Genomic DNA, 22,091 nt, shown 5'->3' with positions numbered 1-22,091 from the left:
CTCCATGGACTGGCTAAGGTGGTCTCTGTATTGAGACCAATCAGCTTTCCTCGAGTTCCTCTTTTTAGGTATGATGTATGATGAATCGCAACCGATAATCGCTTGAAAACCTGACCTGTTTGCAAATTGTAAATTGCAACCTCATACGGAAGATAAACACTACTTATTAGAACCGTGCGGTTAATGCCTTTCTCCTCATGTTCCAGTAGCACTGCAGTGACATCCCTGATGGTTCCTAGCTGAGTCATATGAGGAACGCGTAGATCGTTGGATATCATTATGCAACCAGCCAGGTTAAGGCTCCTAATTTGGTTTCTGTAGACATAAGGTACCTGTATTAGTACCACCTGTTTCTTCCTTCCTGCCAGACCGCTGGCCAGTTCGGCTGTGGCGTCCCGGCTGTGCTGAAGATTAACTTGACTTACCCACAGTGTCATGATGGAGAGTACTGGGGAATGGTGGCTTTTGGGAAGAAGCAGAGAGGAACGACTGCCTCATGTGAGAGACCACCCTAAAAGCTTTTATGGTGACCAACTCGTATCCTACTTGGACTTCTCCAGCCTTTTCCTGGTCCTTCCACTCACCATAAAGGTAAACCGCCAGTTGCCCGGTTCTTCTTCAGTGGAAAGATGTCTCCAGCTTGAGACACCTAATGCTCGGTTATGAAGCATTTTGACCACCTTTTCATGGTCGGGTTTTGCTTCGCATTTAAGCACGAAGCACTGGTGCAAACGTCAGATTCCCCTTAACCAGCGCAGTGCAGCTCTGAATGAGCCAGTCCCTCGATTCCTCGGGTTTCCGCAGTCAACAGGAACCAGCCACACTCTGTTCGCTCCGAATTTCTAAATCTTAAGGTTATGGCCCTGAAATTTGCTTTGCAGGCAGTAAATTGACATTAAAATTCAGGGACGTAATGCATTTTTTTCATAAACAACCCTGATTCAACTCAAACTGTCTTAATACAAACACTGAAAATAAAGGAAAGTCAGTTGATTGTGGTAAACAAAATTTCAGTCTTTGACCGGATAAAAAGCAACGAACAACGCCTTTCCCGTTGATTAGTTCGATTTCAGAGACCGAAGAATGAAAGTAAAAGTTGGTTTTTTGCATTTGGCAAATTAGTGCAAGCGAAACCATTCATATACAAGGGTAATGCAAGAATTGTTATCTGAATGCATTGAAACAGCTCGAGGCAAAGTGATTATTCAGAAAATTACTTTAATTATTAATAATAATTAACAAAATCGTTACATTGTTGGAGCAAGCTAAATTTGTAAAGCAAATAGGACCTAATTATAATTATTATACTTTCTATTATACAGTTTTTCCCAAAAGTGGCAAAGCGTAGTTTGTTAAGTCAAGGTAAATCTTCATCAGATTTGTATATATTCAGTATCTCAGATCGTTTTTCAGAAGCTTGAAAGCATTTTCAAATGTGCAGGACTTTTCTGAAAGACTTTAATATATTTTAGTGTTTCTCTATAGTTGCAAAGCCATTTTAAGGAGGCTTTAGTTGCTCCTTGTTCAGGTCAAATTCAATTACGTGTCAGGGCCTGTTGGATTAAGAAAATGACCGTTTTAAACAAATTTTTGGAATCCTCATCAAATTTTCTATTCAAAAATTCATTTGGTACAGTCAGTTAGAAAAGCGGTGCCAAAGTTTGAACTGACAGAAACACAGTTTGAAAGGACAGCCAAGAACAAAATCGCTGGTAAAACCCACTTAGAATAAGAAAATGACTGTTTTAAGCACATTTTTGGAATCCTCATTAAATTTCCTATCCAGTAAACCTAAAGAGACACTCGGGTATATGGTACAGTCAGCGAGAAAAGCGGTGTCAAAGTTTGAACTAATAGAAACACAGTTTGAAAGGACAGTTAAGAACAAAATTGCTAGTAAAACCCACTCGGATTAAGAAAATGACTGTTTTAAGCACATTTTCGGAATCCTCATTAAATTTCCTATCCAATAACCTAAAAAGACACTACGAGATTTGGTACAGTCAGAGAGAAAAGCGGTGTCAAATTTTGAACTGACAGAAACACAGTTTGAAAGGACAGTCAGAGACAAAATCGCCTGTAAAACCAACTTGGAATAAGAAAATGACTGTTTTAAGCACATTTTCGGAATCCTCATTAAATTTCCTATCCAATAACCTAAAAAGACACTACGAGATTTGGTACAGTCAGAGAGAAAAGCGGTGTCAAATTTTGAACTGACAGAAACACAGTTTGAAAGGACAGTCAGAGACAAAATCGCCTGTAAAACCAACTTGGAATAAGAAAATGACTGTTTTAAGCACATTTTCGGAATCCTCATTAAATTTCCTATCCAGTAAACCTAAAGAGACACTCGGGGATATGGTACAGTCAGCGAGAAAAGCGGTGTCAAAGTTTGAATTGACAGAAACACAGTTTGAAAGGACAGTTAAGAACAAAATTGCTAGTAAAACCCACTCGGATTAAGAAAATGACTGTTTTAAGCACATTTTCGGAATCCTCATTAAATTTCCTATCCAATAACCTAAAAAGACACTACGAGATTTGGTACAGTCAGAGAGAAAAGCGGTGTCAAATTTTGAACTGACAGAAACACAGTTTGAAAGGACAGTCAGAGACAAAATCGCCTGTAAAACCAACTTGGAATAAGAAAATGACTGTTTTAAGCACATTTTCGGAATCCTCATTAAATTTCCTATCCAGTAAACCTAAAGAGACACTCGGGGATATGGTACAGTCAGCGAGAAAAGCGGTGTCAAAGTTTTAATTGACAGAAACACAGTTTGAAAGGACAGTTAAGAACAAAATTGCTAGTAAAACCCACTCGGATTAAGAAAATGACTGTTTTAAGTACATTTTCGGAATCCTCATTAAATTTCCTATCCAATAACCTAAAAAGACACTACGAGATTTGGTACAGTTAGAGAGAAAAGCTGTGTCAGAATTTGAACTGACAGAAAGACAGTATGAAAGGACAGTCAAAGACAAAATCGCTGGTAAAACCAATTTGGAATAAAAAAATGACTGTTTTAAGCACATTTTCGAAATCCTCATTAAATTTCCTATCCAGTAAACCTAAAGAGACACTCGGAGATATGGTACAGTCAGCGAGAAAAGCGGTGTCAAAATTTGAACTGACAGAAACACAGTTTGAAAGGACAGTTAAGAACAAAATTGCTAGTAAAACCCACTCGGTATAAGAAAATAACTGTTTTAAGCACATTTTCGGAATCCTCATTAAATTTCCTATCCAATAACCGAAAAAGACGCTACGAGATTTAGTACAGTCAGGCAGAAAAGCGGTGTCAAAGTTTGAATTGTCAGAAAATCAGTTTCAAAGGACAGTCAGAGACAAAATTGCCTGTAAAACCAACTTGGATTATTAAAAGGACCGTTTTAAACAAATTTTTGGAATTCTTATTAAATTTTACATTCAAAAACCTAAAAAGACACTACAGAGATATAGTACAGTCAGGGAGAAAAGCGGTGTCAAAGTTTGAACTGACAGAAACACAGTTTGAAAGGACAATCAGAGAAAAAAAACGCCTGTAAAACCCAGTTGAAATAAGAAAATGACTGTTTTAAGCAGATTTTCGTAATCCTCATTAAATTTCCTATCCAATAAACCTAAAAAACACTACAAAATTTGGTACAGTCGGGGAGAAAAGCGGTGTCAATCTTTGAACTGACAGAAACACAGCTTGAAAGGACAGTCAGAGACAAAATCGCCTGTAAGACCAACTTGGAATAAGAAAATGACTGTTTTAAGCACATTTTCGGAATCCTCATTAAATTTCCTATCCAATAAACGTAAAAAAAATACAAAAAATTTGGTACAGTCAGGTAGAAAAGCGGTGTCAAACTTTGAACTGACAGAAACACAGTCAAAGAGAAAATCGTTGTAGTTAAATAGTCTAAAAACTCTAAACCACAAAAAAGTATTTTTGTTTCGGCGTAAATCCAACCAAATACCGATCTTAAAACTCTTTATAAAAAGCCACCACCAACCAAACCAGTACTTATATATCGACCAGTACTGGTAATTAATACGGAATTTACGTGAAACCACACTATTTCCTCGTACCATGGAGCTCTCTTAACATGGTTCGCTCCATTTATGCAGCGTATGCAAGAAGCAACAACCAAACCAAAACCAGCAACATTCCACCAAATTGGCAGAACTAGGAATGGGCAGTATTATCGACGCCAATTATCTCTTTACATTTTTTTCACTCGTATCGTAATCTCATTGAATCGAATTATTACATAAATTTTGTTGTAGAAATTCTACTAAGCGACCGAACATGTTAATAACTGCTGCATTCGAGTGTATTACGAGAATGGTGTTTTAATTCTAATGTAGTCTGTCCTGTTATTGACCGTCTGGTTACTGGTTAGACTGTAAGATAATCTTTTAAAAGCGTTCCGGGCTTTTTAATTTCGCGATAGCTCCTATCTGCTGTTAGTTAGTTTTGATTGTGTAAAGTGCACATAAAGAACGAGTTCGACCAGTGTAATGAGCGCTTATTTTGTGGATACTTTGTTGTTGTGGTAAGTGGAAAAGTGTATTGTATTTAATTTTTAAAGTAATTTTACCTACGACCCAAGTGTAAATAGCTAATAGTTTTCCGTTACTTAATGACCCTCTTTACGCACAGTTGTTGTTAGCTATTGGAAAAGCTATGAGAAAGCTGTAAAAACAATTGAAAAATGTAAAATTCTTCTTACAGCACTAGTTACGTAATATACTATTACAGTGTTAGTAGCAAAATTTACTAAAAAAACTGCAAAAAGCCCCAATAAGTCAATTTTCATGAAATTTGACTGTTTTTCAGCGTTTTGACCTGGAAAATTGACTGAAATTACTCCAAATGATCCATTAAGTCAATTTTCATGAAATTTGAATGTTTTTCAAACGTTTTGACTAGCGAAATTTACTAAAACAACTGCAAAAAGCCCCAATAAGTAAATTTTCATAAAATTGTAGTGTTTTTCAGCGTTTCAACCTGGAAAATTGACTGAAATTACTTCAAATGATCCATTAATTTAATTTTCATGAAATTTGACTCTTTTCAAACTAGACTATCAAAATGTACTAAAACAACTGAAAAAAGCCCCAATAAGTAAATTTTCGTGAAATTGTAGTGTTTTTCAGCGTTTCAACCTCTAAAATTGACTGAAATTACACCAAATGATCCATTAAGTCAATTTTCATGAAATTTTACTGTTTTCCAACGTTGTGACTTGGAAAATTGACTAAAACAACTGCAAATGGCCCAATAAATCAATTTTCATTAAATTGTAGTGTTTTTCAGCGTTTCAACCTCTAAAATTGACTGAAATTACTCCAAATGATCCATTAAGACAATTTTCATGAAATTTTACTGTTTTTCAAACGTTTTGACCAGCAAAATTTACTAAAACCACTGCAAAAGCCCCAATAAATCAAATTTCATGAAATTGTAGTGTTTTTCAGCGTTTTGACCTGGAAAATTGACTGAAATTACTCCAAATGATCCATTAAGTCAATTTTCATGAAATTTTACTGTTTTTCAAACGTTTTGACCAGAAAAATGTACTAAAACCACTGCAAAAGCCCCAATAAACCAAATTGCATGAAATTGTAGTGCTTTTCAGCGTTTTGACCTGGAAAATTGACTGAAATTAATCGAAATGATCCATTAGGTCAATTTTCATGAAATTTGACTGTTTTCAAATATTTTGACTAGCAAAATTTACTAAAACAACTGCAAAAACCCCCAGTAAGTAAATTTTCATAAATTTGTAGTATTTTTCAGCGTTTTGACCTAGAAAAGTGACTGAAATTAGTCCGAATGATTCATTATGTCAATTTTCATGAAACTTGACTGTGTTTCAAACGTTTTGACTCGCAAAATTTACTAAAACAACTGCAAAAAGCCTCAATAAGTCAATTTTCATGAAATTTTTGAGTTTTTCAGCGTTTTGACCTGGAAAATTGACTGAAATTACTCCAAATGATCCATTAAGTCGATTTTTATAAAATTTGACTGTTTTACAAACGTTTTGACTAGCAAAATGTACTGAAATAACTGCAAAAAGCCCCAATAAGTCAATTTTCATGAAATTGTAGTGTTTTTCAGCGTTTCAACTTGAAAAATTGACTGAAATTACTCCAAATGATACATTAAGTCAATTTTCATGAAATTTTTGTGTTTTTCAAACGTTTTGACTAACAAAATTTACTAAAACAACTGCAAAAACCCCAATAAGTCAATTTCATGAAATGGTTGTGTCTTTCAGCGTTTTAACTTTGAAAATTGACCAAAATTACTCCAAATGATCGATTAAATAAATTTTCATGAAATTTGACTGTTTTTCAGCGTTTTGACCAGGAAAATTGATTGAAATTACTCTAAATGATCCATTAAGTCGATTTTTATGAAATTTGACTGTTTTTCAAACGGTCTGACTAACAAAATTTATTAAAAGAACTCCAAAATGCCCCAATAGGTCAATTTTCTTGAAATTGTAGTGTTTTTCAGCGTTTCAACTTGAAAAATTGACTGAAATTACTCCAAATGATACATTAAGTCAATTTTCATAAAATTCTACTGTTTTTCAGCGTTTTAACCTGGAAAATTGACTGAAATTACTCCAAATGATCCATTAAGTCGATTTTTATGAAATTTGACTGTTTTACAAACGTTTTGACTAGCAAAATGTACTGAAACAACTGCAAAAAGCCCCAATAAATCAATTTTCATGAAATTGTAGTGTTTTTCATCGTTTCAACCTGAAAAATTGACTGAAATTACTCCAAATGATCCATTAAGTCAATTTTCATGAAATTTTTGTGTTTTTCAAACGTTTTGACTAACACAATTTACTAAAACAACTGCAAAAACCCCAATAAGTCAATTTCATGAAATTGTTGTGTCTTTCATCGTTTTAACTTTGAAAATTGACCAAAATTACTCCAAATGATCGATTAAATAAATTTTCATGAAATTTGACTGTTTTTCAGCGTTTTGACCAGGAAAATTGATTGAAATTACTCTAAATGATCCATTAAGTCGATTTTTATGAAATTTTACTGTTTTTCAAACGGTCTGACTAGCAAAATTTACTAAAACAACTGCAAAAAGCCCCAATAAGTAAATTTTCATGAAATTGTAGTGTTTTTCATCGTTTCAACCTGGAAAATTGACTGAAATTACTCCAAATGATACATTAAGTCAATTTTCATAAAATTTTACTGTTTTTCAGCGTTTTAACCTGGAAAATTGACTGAAATTACTCCAAATGATCCATTAAGTCGATTTTTATGAAATTTGACTGTTTTACAAACGTTTTGACTAGCAAAATGTACTGAAACAACTGCAAAAAGCCCCAATAAGTCAATTTTCATGAAATTGTAGTGTTTTTCATCGTTTCAACCTGAAAAATTGACTGAAATTACTCCAAATGATCCATTAAGTCAATTTTCATGAAATTTTTGTGTTTTTCAAACGTTTTGACTAGCAAAATTTACTAAAACAACTGCAAAAAGCCCCAATAAGTCAATTTCATGAAATTGTTGTGTCTTTCAGCGTTTTGACTTTGAAAATTGACCGAAATTACTCCAAATGATCGATTAAATAAATTTTCATGAAATTTGACTGTTTTTCAGCGTTTTGACCAGGAAAATTGACTGAAATTACTCTAAATGATCCATTAAGTCGATTTTTATGAAATTTGACTGTTTTTCAAACGGTCTGACTAGCAAAATTTATTAAAACAACTCCAAAATGCCCCAGTAAGTGAATTTTCATGAAATTGTAGTGTTTTTCAGAGTTTCTACTTGGAAAATTGACTGAAATTACTCCAAATGATCCATTAAGTAAATTTTCATGAAATTGTAGTATTTTTCAGCGTTTCACCCTGGAGAATTGACTGAAATTAGTCCAAATGATCCATTTAGTCAATTTTTATTAAATTTGACTGTTTTTCAAAGGTTTTGACTAGCAAAATTTACTAAAACAACTGCAAAAAGCCCCAATAAGGCAATTTTCATAAAATTGTAGTGTTTTTCAGCGTCTCAACCTGGAAAATTTACTAAAATTACTCCAAATGATCCATTAAGTCAATTTTTATGAAATTGTAGTGTTTTTCAGCGTTTCAACCTGGAAAATTGACTGAGTTTACTCCAAATGATACCTTAAGTCAACTTTGAAGAATGTTTACTTAGTTACGTGCACATGTCTATACTTAATTCTATACAGCAAAAATGCCAGTACATCTAATTTCATTATTATCAATGATGCTCTTAATGATGGGATTTCCCAATCACGGTTTTAAAAAATCTTTAGGTTAATTCCTCAGTCTCAGTTAACTTTTAATTTAAAAACTTTGCAAAGTGAATGCTTACAAATACAGTTAAGCTTATTACCTCTTTCACCTAATTTAGTTAAAATAAATTACTATTGACTGACAAAAACACTACTTTTTCACGCAACAAGAGAAATGCACGTTTTAGATGAAGAAAATTGGTAAATAACTGGTTTTAATGTTAGGAAGTCGAGCCTAAAGCAGACATTACACGAAGCAAATATTTGATAAAGCTTTTCAATGAATACTCGGACTGACTACAAAGACACTTTTCGACGACAATTTTCACAGTTTCCAAGTCAATTTTCAAAACTAAATTCTTTCAATTGGTCTGGAAACTATGAAAACTGACTACAAAGACATTGTTTAAGCTTCTTAAGTCAATTTTCAGCGATATCAAAACAAGTTTTAAATCAGAATTATAAAGAGTTACTTATTTTTTTCAAATTGAACAAGAAAAGTAAAAAAAACTGTAATTTTTCAAAAATATTTCGTGAATCTACGCCACTGGACAGTTTCGACAAAACGTCATTATAATATCACATAATGAGTAGTAATTTCATGTGTATTTAGTCTAAATTTGATCAAAATTGTTCCAAAACGGCAGTCGTTTTAGTACATTTTCAAGGTCCATGTTGAAAAACACTAAAATTTCATGAAAATTTACTTATTGGGCCAGTCGCAGTTGTTTTAGTCAATTTTTCAGATCAAAACAGTCAAATTTCATGAAAATTGACATGCTGAACCATTTGCAGCTTTTTAAGTCAATTTTCTAAGTCAAATGGTCGGAAAACAGTCAAATTAAATTAAAAAAATACTTACTGGGACATTTGAAGTCATTCTAGTCAATTTTCCAGGTCAAAACTTTGAGAAAAGGTAAAATTTCATGAAAATTGACTTACTGTACCGTTTGCAGTAATTCCAGTCAATTGTCAAAGCCAAAACCTTGAAAATCCGAAAAATTTCATACAAATTAACTTTATGCACAATGTACAAAATTTTAGTCAATTTTCAAAGTGAAAACGTTGAAAACCACTGAAATTTGATGAAAATTTACTTATTTCGCCATTTGCAGTTATTCTAGTAATTTTTCAGGGTCAAAACGTCGAAAAACAGTAAATTTCAATGAAAATTTACTTACTAACCATTTGCAGCTATTCTAGTCAATTTTCACGGTCAAAGTAACGTTGAAACCCAGTAAAATTTCATAAAAAATTACTTACTGGACTATGTGCAGTCATTCTAGTCAATTATCAAAGCCTAAACCTTAAAAAATGGTAAAATTTCATGAAAATTGACTTACTGTACCGTTTGCAGTAATTCCAGTCAATTGTCAAAGCCAAAACCTTGAAAATCCGAAAAATTTCATACAAATTAACTTTATGCACAATGTGCAAAATTTTAGTCAATTTTCAAAGTGAAAACGTTGAAAACCACTGAAATTTGATGAAAATTTACTTATTTCGCCATTTGCAGTTATTCTAGTAATTTTTCAGGGTCAAAACGTCGAAAAATAGTAAATTTCAATGAAAATTGACTTACTAACCATTTGCAGCTATTCTAGTCAATTTTCACGGTCAAAGTAACGTTGAAACCCAGTAAAATTTCATAAAAAATGACTTACTGGACTAAGTGCAGTCATTCTAGTCAATTATCAAAGCCTAAACTTTAAAAAATGGTAAAATTTCATGAAAATTTACTTGCTAGACAACTTTCAGTCATTATAGTAAATTTTCAAGAACAAATCGTTGAAAAACACTGAAATTTGTCTGTAAATCGATTTACTGGATCATTATTCTAGTGCATTTTCCAGGTCAAAACCGGATATGTGCAAGCGTTTTGGTCGATTTTTAGAGTTAAAACAAAAAATTGTCACATTTTATGAAAATTGACTTGACTCACTGTTTTAAGTAGTGCAAGTGCAACTTTCAAGGTTCAAACGCTGAAATACATAAAAAATAATAGAAAACTGCTACTAGTCAATCTCTAGTCAATTGTTCAGCTCAAAACGTTGAACAAACAGCAGAATTCATGAAAATTTACTTTCTTTACCATTTGCCGTCATTTTAGTCAATTTTTAAGGTTAAAACTTAAAAAACCAGTTAAATTTAATGAAATTGGCTTAATGGACCATTTGCAGTCATTATAGTCCATTTTCAATATTGAAATGTTGAAAAGCAGTTAGATATCATACAAATTTACTTACATGACTATTTGCAGTTATTCTAGTCAATTTTTAAGGACAAAACGTTGAAAAACACAAAAATTTCATGAAAATTTACTTATTGGGGCATTTTGCAGTTGTTTTAGTACATTTTGCTAGTCAAAACCTTTAAAAACACAAAAATTTTATGAAAATTGGCTTAATGGATCACTTAGAGAAATTTTAGTCAATTTTCCATGTTAAAACGCTGAAAAGCACTACAATTTCATGAAAATTGATTTATTGGGGCTTTTTGCAGTTGTTTTAGTAAATTTTGAAAAACACAAACATTTCATGAAAATTTCATGAGAATATTTCATGAAATTTGACTTCGACTGCATGATTTGGAACTTTGTTTACGAAATAATTGAGTTATTACGTTCAAAGACCCAAAATCAGCCCAACACAAGTTAAAAATTGTCTTGAAAATGCTGGAAATTGACTTAAGAAGCTTAAAAAATGTCTTTGTACACGAATTGGTACAGTCAGCAACAAAAGCGGTGTCTGAACTGACAGAAACACAGTTTGAAAGGACGGTCAGAAACACAATCGCCTGTAAACCCCACTTGGAGTGAGAAAACGGCTGTTTTGAGCACGTTTTTGAAATCCTCATTAAATTGAGGAATCGTTTTTGAAATCCTCATCTAACAACCTGGAAAAAAACTACAATTATTTGTATAGTCAGGGAGAACTGGTAATGGTAATTACCACCTCTCCCTCTTAATAGTAAACAGAAGAAGATGGTAAACTCATCTTCTTCTGCTATCTCAAGGTTTCCTTGTATTCATAGCAGCCCCTCAAGATTTAGTTCCTTTAGGAATTTTAGGATCTTGAGTGGTAGGTCTGGAGGTCTGTTCGAGGTATTTCTTCCACAGCCAGCTGGTGTAATCCCAGTGTGTTTAATCTTCTGTGGCGTACAGCATAACACTCCAGCAAGATGTGGTGGGGTGTTTCTGGTTCTTCTCCGCAAAACCTGCAGGTACTGTCCACTTCTAGGCCTCTCTTCCTTAGGTGTTATCTGAGTCGACAATGACCCGTTAGAAACCCTGTTAATGCCTTGAGACTAATTTTGCTGAGGTTAATCAGAGTCTTCGATCTTGCTCGGTTAAAATTGCCGAGGAGATCTTTGGCCTGGTCCTGGAAGTCTTTCCAGTGCGTTGCTCTCAGTTCTTCTTCAGCTTTATTAAGTACTTCCTGGACATTTGCTTTTCCAAGGCCTCAGAATGGTTCTGGCCCGGTCAGTGGCGCTGATGCTCCTTTTTGTGCCAGAGTATCTGCTTGTTCGTTACCCTCTACTCCGACGTGCCCCGGAACCCAGAGGAGAGGTTACCTTGTTGTTCCTTCCAAGATCATTGAGCTTTCCTATGCAGTCCAGAACCATCATCGAGTTGATGTTAGATGAGCTCAACGCTTTGATGGCTGCTTGGCTGTCGGAAAGGATTGCAATTTCCTTGTTCGGGTATTTCCTGTCGAGGTTAAACTGAATACAACTTTCTCTGGCGTGAATTTCCGCTTGAAAAATGCTAGGAAACTGGCCCATGGGTTCGGAGTAATTGGTGCGAGGCCTGTAGACTCCTGCTCCAGTCCCCTCGGGAGTTTTACATCCGTCCGTATACCATATGATGGTATTTTTTCCCAATGTTTGAATGGACTCTCTGCTCCAATCTCTCTTGGTGCTCAGTTCCGTTCGAAATTGTTCTTCGAAACTAAACTTCCTGATGATTTCGTCGATTGGGAGATCGGCGAGGAGTCCCTTGCACTGTGTGTTCTTTTAAATCCGGCCTTATACAACCTGAGATGTGCTCCCTAAGCAGTTGTTCTCATCATGATGTGGAGCGGTGTGAAGTGGAGAATTACCTCTAATGCTGCCGTGGAGGTGGATCTCATTGCTCCCGTTATGCAAAGACATGCAAGTTTCTGCACCTTCTCTAATGTTTTCCTTGTTCGGTTTTTCTGTGCCACACTACTGCGCCGTCTCTGATCATGGGTCTCACTATCATGGTACACATCCATCGCAGTATTGATGGGTCACAACCCCACGTCTTTCCCGCAATGTTCCTGCGCATCAGTGATGATCTTGCCTTGCTGGCAATCTTTTCTAAGTGGCGGTTCCAGCTAAGTTTTGAGTCTAGGGTAAGTCCTAGATACTTAACCTTTTGCCTTCGAGTTTTCGTCGTTGAGACGGATATTTCTCAAGTGCTGAAGTCTTGTTCTCCTGGTGAAAGGTACCACTGTGGTTGTTGATTAGTTGATTCTCAATCCCACTGATCAACACTATCTTCTGGTGGTCTCTAGCTGACTTTCTACGGGATCAAAGAGGGTTCCTTCGAATCTGCCTTTGGCCATAATGACTATGTCGTCAGCATAGCCAAGACAAGTTACTCGGTTCCCGGTAAGAATTCCGAGAAGTCCGTCAGGGAGAAAAGCGGTGTCAAAGTTTAAACTGACAGAAACACAGTTTGAAAGGACAGTCAGGGACAAAATCGCCTGTAAACCTCACTTGGAGTAAGAAAATAAGTGTTTTAATCACATTTTTGGAAACCTCTTAAAATTTCCTATAGAAAGCCTGGAAAAACACTCCAAAATTTGGTACAGCGAGAGAGAAGAGTAATGTCAAATTTTGAACTGTCAGAAACACAGTTTGAAAGGACAGTCATGGACAAAATCTCCTGTAAACGTCACTTAGAGTAAGAAAATTTGTGTTTTAAGCACATTTTTGGAATCCTCATTAAATTTCCTATCTAATAACCTGAAGAAACACTACAATTATTTGTATATTCAGGGAAAAATGCGGTGTCCAAATTTGAACTGACAGAAACATAGTTTGAAAGGACAGTCAAGGACAAAATCGCCTGTAAACCTTACTTAAAGTAAGAAAATTAGTGTTTTAAGCACATTTTTGAAATCCTTGTTAAATTTCCTATTAATAAACAAGAAAAACACTACAATTATTTGTATAGTCAGTGAGAAAAGCGGTGTCAAATTTTGAACTGACAGAAACACAGTTTGAAAGGGCAGTGAGGGATAAAACTCCCTGTAAACCCCACTTGAAGTGAGAAAATGGCTGTTTTGAACACATTTTTTGAATCCTCATTAAATTTCCTATCTAATAACCTTGAAAGACTACAAAATTTGGTACAGTGAGGGAAAAAAGCGGTGTCAAAGTTTGAACTGACAGAAACCCAGTTTGAAAGGACACTCAGGGACAAAATTGCCTGTAAATCTCACTTGGAGTAAGAAAATTAGTGTTTAAGCACATTTTTGGAATCCTCTTCAAATTTCCTATAGGAAGCCAGGAAAAACACTACAAAATTTGGTACAGCGAGAGAGAAAAGTAATGTCAAATTTTGAACTGTCAGAAACACAGTTTGAAAGGACAGTCATGGACAAAATCTCCTGTAAACGTCACTTACAGTAAGAAAATTAGTGTTTTAAGCACATTTTTGGAATCCTCATTAAATTTCCTATCTAATAACCTGAAGAAACACTACAATTATTTGCATATTCAGGGAAAAATGCGGTGTCCAAATTTGAACTGACAGAAACATAGTTTGAAAGGACACTCAAGGACAAAATTGCCTGTAAACCTCACTTGGAGTAAGAAAATTAGTGTTTTAAGCACATTTTTTGAAATCCTTGTTAAATTTTCTATTAATAAACAAGAAAAACACTGCAATTATTTGTATAGTCAGTGAGAAAAGCGGTGTCAAATTTTGAACTGACAGAAACACAGTTTGAAAGGGCAGTGAGGGATAAAACTCCCTGTAAACCCCACTTGAAGTGAGAAAATGGCTGTTTTGAACACATTTTTTGAATCCTCATTAAATTTCCTATCTAATAACCTTGAAAGTCACTACAAAATTTGGTACAGTGAGGGAGAAAAGCGGTGTCAAAGTTTGAACTGACAGAAACCCAGTTTGAAAGGACACTCAGGGACAAAATTGCCTGTAAATCCCACTTGGAATAAGAAAATTAGTGTTTAAACACATTTTTGGAATCCTCATTAAATTTCTTATCTAATAACCTGGAAAAACACTACAATTATTTGTATAGTCAGAGAGAAAAGCGGTGTCAAAGTTTGAATTGACAGAAACACAGTTTGTAAAGACAGTCAGAGACAAAATTGCTTCCAAAACCCACTTAGTGTAAGAAAATTAGTGTTTTAAGCATATTTTTGGAATTCTCATTAAATTTCCTATTAATAACCTGAAAAAACACTACAATTATTTGTATAGTCAGAGAGAAAAGCGGTGTCAAAGTTTGAACTGACCGAAACAAAGTTTGAAAAGAAAGTCATGGACAAAATCGCCTGTAAACCTCACTTAGAGTAAGAAAATTAGTGTTTTAAGCACATTTTTGGAATCCACATTAAATTTCCTTTCTAATAAACTGGAAGAACACTAAAGTTATTCGTATAGTCAGGGATAAAAGCGGTGTCAAAATTTCAACTGACAGAAACACAGTTTGAAAGGACACTCAGGGACAAAATCGCCTTTAAACCTCACTTAGAGTAAAAAAATTAGTGTTTTAAGCACATTTTTGAAATCCCTGTTAAATTTCCTATTAATAACCTGGAAAAGCACTACAATTATTTGTATAGTTAGGGAGACAAGCGGTGTCAAAGTTTGAACTGACAGAAACACAGTTTGAAAAGAAAGTCAGGGACAAAATTGCCTGTAAACCTCACTTAGAATAATAAATTGAGTGTTTTAAGCACATTTTTGGAATCCTCATTAAATTTCCTATAAACAGCCTGGAAAAACACTACAAAATTTGGTACAGCCAGGGAGCAAAGTGGTGTCAAAATTTAAACTGCCAGAAACGCAGTATTTGTAATTTACCAGTAATTTACCGGTCAAATTTCCCTGGTAAAGTAAAATATTTACTTGACCGGTAATTTACCCATCACTACTTAAAAACGGTAATATCTTTAATCTTTACTAAACCAATGATTGATTTCTTGTAGCAACCTTTATCCTTCCTTGTTCCAATCACTTTTCATTGAACCTGTTGCAACAGTATACGGACAATGCATTATTGCACTATTTTACATACTTTTTGCTACCATAATTGCATTATATAGTCTCGAAACACAATTCAGCCGTAAACTAGGTAACTGATATTAAAAACGTACATTTCAGACAAACTGTGCAACAGTGCAACGTTGTCCACCTTTTAAGAATAATGTCAATAACATTCTCGGTTAGTGTTAATTTGGAAATATTCGTTTAATTATTAATTTGGATTGTACGGTGTGTGATTTTACAGATATGGGGAAATCCATCAAGTAACTGAACCAAATGGAGCAGACAAAATGGGCGAAAAACTGGTCAGCAATATGGTTTAGGTGGACTGATTAGACAATCAAAATGCATTCTAAAATTTGTAAGTTGTCCCTGATTTATTCTATTGATTATAGTGAGTGATTTAGCAACAATTTGATGCTTATTGGTTTGGTTAAAACGTGCTTTTATTGATTTTATTTGCAATAATGCAAAATCGTGGCTAAAATCAGTTTCAAGGGTGAAATGAGCTTCCTCATTTGTCGCTATTCGCAAGAAGAAGAAAATTCTCAGAAATTATCTTTTGGAACAAATTCCAAAGAGAATTTGAAGAAATTTTGGAATTGTGACTGAAACAAAAATTCCTATAAAATTTCTGGCAAAGGACTATTTGGAACTGCTAAAATAGCACAGAATACTGTAAGTAGGCTTATGGAGACAAATTTGACACTTGTGACGTTACGGAACGCTTTTACACTTTTCTTGCGTCACGTGACAGCTGTCATAACTGTCAAAACCTGTTCAGCAGTGACCTGAACCAATAAAATACCAAAAAGATGCTTATTTCAGACTGTAAGTTGTGTTTAGAGCTCCATGTAGCCAAATTTGACAGCTCTGACGTTAATGAACACATTTATGTTTTTTTACGTCACGTGACAGCTGTCATAACTGTCAAAACCCGTTTACCAGTAACCTCTGAAACTATAAAATAACAAATATTTTCTCATTTGAGGAATATCACTGAAATTTGTGTTTATACCTTCACGGAAGCAAATTCGACATTAGGGAGGTTAAAAAACAGTTTAATACTTTGCTTGCGTCTAGTGACAGCTGTCAGAATTGTCAAAATTCGCTCACCAGGAACCTGAACGTACAAAATGTCAAATAAATGTGTTTCTTTGAGGAATTGCACTGTAAGTTGTGTTTACAGCTCCATGAAGACAACTTTGACAGTCCTGACGTTAGGAAACACTTTTGTACTTTTATTTTGTCACGTGACAGCTGTCATAACTGTCAAACCCGTTTACCAGTAACCTCTAAAACTATAAAATAACAAAGAGTTGCTTATTTGAGGAATAACACTGTAAGTTGTGTTTATACCTCCATGGAGCCAAATTTTACAGCTCTGACGTTAAAAAACACATTTAGGTTTTCTAACGTCACGTGACAGCTGTCATAACTGTCAAAACCCGTTTACCAGTAACCTCTGCAACTATATAATTCAAATAGTTGCTTATTTGAGGAATAACACTGTAAGTTGTGTTTACAGCTCCATGGAGACAACTTTGACAATCCTGACGTTAGGAAACACTTTTATACTTTTATTTTGTCACGTGACAGCTGTCATAACTGTCAAACCCGTTGATCAGTAACCTCTAAAACTATAAAATAACAAATAGTTGCTTTTTTGAGGAATAACGCTGTAAGTTGTGTTTACACCTCCATAGAAGCTAATTTGACATTAGGGAGGTTAGAAAACACTTTAATACATTGCTTGCGTCTCGTGACAGCTGTCATAATTGTCAAAATTCACTCACCAGTGACCTGAACGTATAAAATGTCAAATTAATGTGTTTCTTTGAGGAATTGCACTGTAAGTTGTGTTTACAGCTCCATGAAGACAACTTTGACAGTCCTGACGTTAGGAAACACTTTTATACCTTTATTTTTATTTTGTCACGTGACAGCTGTCATAACTGTCAAACCCGTTTACCAGTAACCTCTAAAACTATAAAATAACAAATAGGTGCTTATTTGAGGAATAACACTGTAAGTTGTGTTTATTGTGTTTATACCTCCATGGAGCCAAATTTGACAGCTCTGACGTTAAAAAACACATTTAGGTTTTCTAACGTCACGTGACAGTTGTCATAACTGTCAAAACCCGTTTACCAGTAACCTCTGAAACTATATAATTACAAATAGTTGCTTATTTGAGGAATAACACTGTAAGTTGTGTTTACAGCTCCATGAAGACAACTTTGACAGTCCTGACGTTAGGAAACACTTTTATACTTTTATTTTGTCACGTGACAGCTGTCATAACTGTCAAACCCGTTTACCAGTAACCTCTAAAACTATAAAATAACAAATAGGTGCTTATTTGAGAAATAACACTGTAAGTTGTGTTTATACCTCCATGGAGTCAAAGTCGACATTTATGACATTAAGGAACACTTTTATACTTTGTTTACGTCACGTGACAGCTGTCATAATTGTCAAAATTCACTTACCAGTAACCTGAAGGTATAAAATGTCAAATAAATGTACTTCTTTGAGGAATTGCACTGTAAGTTATGTTTACAGCTCCATGGAGCCAAATTTGACAGCTCTGACGTTAATAAACACATTTAGGTTTTTTTACGTCACGTGACAGCTGTCATAATTGTCAAAATTCACTCATCAGAGACCTGAACGTACAAAATGTCAAATAAATGTGTTTCTTTGAGGAATTGCACTGTAAGTTGTGTTTACAGCTCCATGAAGACAACTTTGACAGTCCTGACGTTAGGAAACACTTTTATACTTTTATTTTGTCACGTGACAGCTGTCATAACTGTCAAACCCGTTTACCAGTAACCTATAAAACTATAAAATAACAAATAGTTGCTTATTTGAGGAATAACACTGTACGCTGTGTTTACACCTCCATGGAAGGAAAGTTGACATTTGTGACGTTAAGGAACACTTTTATACTTTGTTTCCGTCACGTGACAGCTGTCATAATTGTCAAAATTCACTCACCAGTAACCTGAAGGTATAAAATGTCAAATAAATGTGTTTCTTTGAGGAATTGCAATGTAAGTTATGTTTACAGCTCCATGGAGTCAAATTTGACAGTCCTGACGTTAAGAAACACATTTATGTTTTTTTACGTCACTTGACAGCTGTCATAACTGTCAAAACCTGTTCACCAGTAACCTCTGAAACTATAAAATAACAAATAGTTGCTTCTTTGAGAACTAACACTGTAAGTTGTGTTTACACCTCCATGGAAGCGAATTTGACATTTGGACCGTTAAGGAATTATCTAATACTTTGTTTGCGTCACGTTACAGCTGTCAGGTGACGTAATAAACATGTCAAAATGTCACAAATGTCAAATTTGGGGCACTACTGGGCTGTAAACACAAAGTACAACACATTTTTCATTTCATAGTTTCATATCGCTGCTAAATGAGCTTTAACAGTTATAACAAGTGTCACTGTAACAGAACTGTCAAATTTAACGTCTTAAACTGTCATTTAACGTCACAACTGCCAAATTTAACTCCACAGAGTGACGAATCACGGATTCATCAACGAGACGCGACTATTTGACAGTTTTGCGGCTCGGTTTAATGAGTTTGACAGCTGTCAGGTCAACCTGTCATTAAACGTCAAAGTCAGTTCAGTTTTTGCCACCACGCGAGTTTAAAGCTTTTTTGAGCTTTTCGACGTTGCCAAGTGAATCGCAAGTTTTGGCTTTGGCAACGTTGATTTGGAATGAAATTTTCTGGTGAAAGAAAATGTTCGATAATTTACAGCTTTCTGTGAAAATTATTTATTATTCATGAAGAAAATTAGCTAGAATCCTTGATTCCGAGAGCTTTACGTACTCATGAAGATATAAAAACATCACCTTTCAGACATCTAAATTAAGTTTTTAGGGGCAAAAACTAATACTTTTATATGTTAATGGCATTTTTGATTGTTCGTATGGCTAAAAAGTATTAAAAAAACCTAAATCAGTAGTTTTTTTTTATAAAAAAATCAAGGGCAACTGCTTGACACATTTTACAAAAAAAAATTACTTCAATGTTATTACCATATTCAGAATCTTAACAGTTTTTTGATTTTTTCAATTTTTTTTTGTTAACAATTATACAGGGTGTCACAGCTGAGTGTGATCCAATACAGGCGATTTTGTCACTCATTGTTCTTTTAAACTGTGTTTCTGGCAGTTCAGATTTTGATACCAATTTTCTCCTTGATTGCAACTGATTTTGTAGTGTTTTTACAGTCTATTGAATAGGAAATTTCATGAGGATTCCAAAAATGTGCTTAAAACTGTCATTTTCTTACTTCAACTGGTTTTTACGGGCGATTTTGTTCCTGACTGTCATTTCAAATTGTGTTTTTTGTAGTTCAAATTTTCACACCACTTTTCTCCGTGACTTTACATGATTTTTTAGTGTTTTTTTATGTCGTTAGATAACCAATTTAATGAGGATTTCAAAAATGTGCTTAGAACAATCATTTTCGTAATCCAAGTGAGTTTTATAGGAGATTTTGTTCCTGACTGTCCTTTCAAACTGTGTTTCTGGCAGTTCAAATTTGAACACCAATTTTCTCCCTGAATGTACCAAATTTTCTAGTGTTTTTCAGTGTATTTTATAGAAAATTTAATGAGGATTCCAAAAATCTGCTTAAAACAGTAATTTTCTTACTCCAAGTGAGTTTTACTGGAGATTTTGTTCCTGACTGTCCTTTCAAACTGTGTTTCTGGTAGTTAAAACCAATTTTCTCCCTGAATTCCACTGATTTTATAGTGTTTTTACAGTCTATTGAATAGGAAATTTAATGAGGATTCCAAAAATGTACTTCCAACTATATTTTGCTCACTACAACTGGTTTTTACAGGAGATTTTGTTCCTGACTGTCCCTTCAAACTGTGTTTCTGGCAGTTCAAATTTGAACACCAATTTTCTCCCTGAATGTACCAAATTTTCTAGTGTTTTTCAGTGTATTTTATAGAAAATTTAATGAGGATTCCAAAAATCTGCTTAAAACAGTAATTTTCTTACTCCAAGTGAGTTTTACTGGAGATTTTGTTCCTGACTGTCCTTTCAAACTGTGTTTCTGGTAGTTAAAACCAATTTTCTCCCTGAATTCCACTGATTTTATAGTGTTTTTACAGTCTATTGAATAGGAAATTTAATGAGGATTTCAAAAATGTACTTCCAACTATATTTTGCTCACTACAACTGGTTTTTACAGGAGATTTTGTTCCTGACTGTCCCTTCAAACTGTGTTTCTGGCAGTTCAAATTTGAACACCAATTTTCTCCCTGAATGTACCAAATTTTCCAGTGTTTTTCAGTGTATTTTATATAAAATTTAATGAGGATTCCAAAAATGTGCTTAGAACTGTCATTTTCTTATTCCAAGTGGATTTTACAGGGATTTTGTCTCTAACTGTCATTTCAAATAGTGTTTCTGACAGTTCAAAGTTTAACACCAATTTTCTCCCTGAATGTACCAAATTTTCTAGTGTTTTTCAGTGTATTTTATAGAAAATTTAATGAGGATTCCAAAAATGTGCTTAAAATAGTCATTTTCCTACTGCAAGTGAGTTTTACAGTCGATTTTGTCTCTGACTGTCATTTTCAAACTGTGTTTCTGGTAGTTCAAATTTTCACACCACTTTTCTCCCTGACTTTACATGATTTTGTAGTGTTTTTTAATGTCGTTAGATAGGAAATTTATTGAGGATTTCAAAAATGTGCTTAAAACATTCATTTTCTTACTCCAAGTGAGTTTTATAGGAGATTTTGTTCCTGACTGTTCTTTCAAACTGTGTTTGTCAGTTAACACCAATTTTCTCCTTGATTTCAACTGATTTTGTAGTGTTTTTACAGTCTATTGAATAGGAAATTTTATGAGGATTCCAAAAATGTGCTTAAAACTGTCATTTTCTTACTTCAACTGGTTTTTACGGGGGATTTTGTTCCTGACTGTCATTTCAAATTGTGTTTTTTGTAGTTCAAATTTTCACACCACTTTTCTCCCTGACTTTACATGATTTTGTAGTATTTTTTTATGTTGTTAGATAGGAAATTTAATGAGGATTTCGAAAATGTTCTTAAAACAGTTATTTTCTCACTTCAAGTGGTTTTTAGGGGCAATTTTGTTCCTGACTGTCATTTCAAATTGTGTTTTTTGTAGTTCAAATTTTCACACCACTTTTCTCCCTGACTTTACATGATTTTGTAGTGTTTTTTTATGTCGTTAGATAGGAAGTTTAATGAGGATTTCAAAAATGTGCTTAAAACAGTCATTTTCTCACTTCAAGTGGTTTTTACAGGCGATTTTGATCCTGACTGTCATTTTAAATTGTGTTTTTGGTAGTTAACACCAATTTTCTCCTTGATTTCAACTGATTTTGTAGTGTTTTTACGGTCTATTGAATAGGAAATTTTATGAGGATTCCAAAAATGTGCTTAGAACTGGCATTTTCACACTTCAAGTGGTTTTTACAGTCGATTTTGTCTCTGA

The 22,091-nt window shown here is 34.2% G+C and overlaps 2 protein-coding genes across 3 annotated transcripts in view; one reads left to right on the top strand and one right to left on the bottom strand.

Annotated features, from left to right (window-relative positions):
• Nucleotides 1-22,091, bottom strand: part of Ir8a (Ionotropic receptor 8a) — a 61,412-nt gene that overhangs the window by 21,101 nt on the left and 18,220 nt on the right. The gene's annotated exons all lie outside the window — the stretch shown is intronic.
• LOC145734951 (uncharacterized) overlaps nt 4,276-22,091 on the top strand; it is a 31,732-nt gene continuing 13,916 nt past the window's right edge. Inside the window, exons 1-2 of the mRNA XM_081988626.1 lie at nt 4,276-4,551; nt 15,821-15,937. Coding sequence (XP_081844752.1) covers nt 15,922-15,937 — 16 coding nt within the window. The 5' untranslated portion in view covers nt 4,276-4,551; nt 15,821-15,921. The remainder of the gene's footprint in view (nt 4,552-15,820; nt 15,938-22,091) is intronic.

This window comes from Ips typographus, linkage group LG10 (genome assembly GCF_016097725.1).
Source record: "Ips typographus isolate SLU linkage group LG10, UJ_Ityp_2.0, whole genome shotgun sequence".
NCBI lineage: Eukaryota > Metazoa > Arthropoda > Insecta > Coleoptera > Curculionidae > Ips > Ips typographus.
This window is presented reverse-complemented; position numbering and strand designations above follow the sequence as displayed.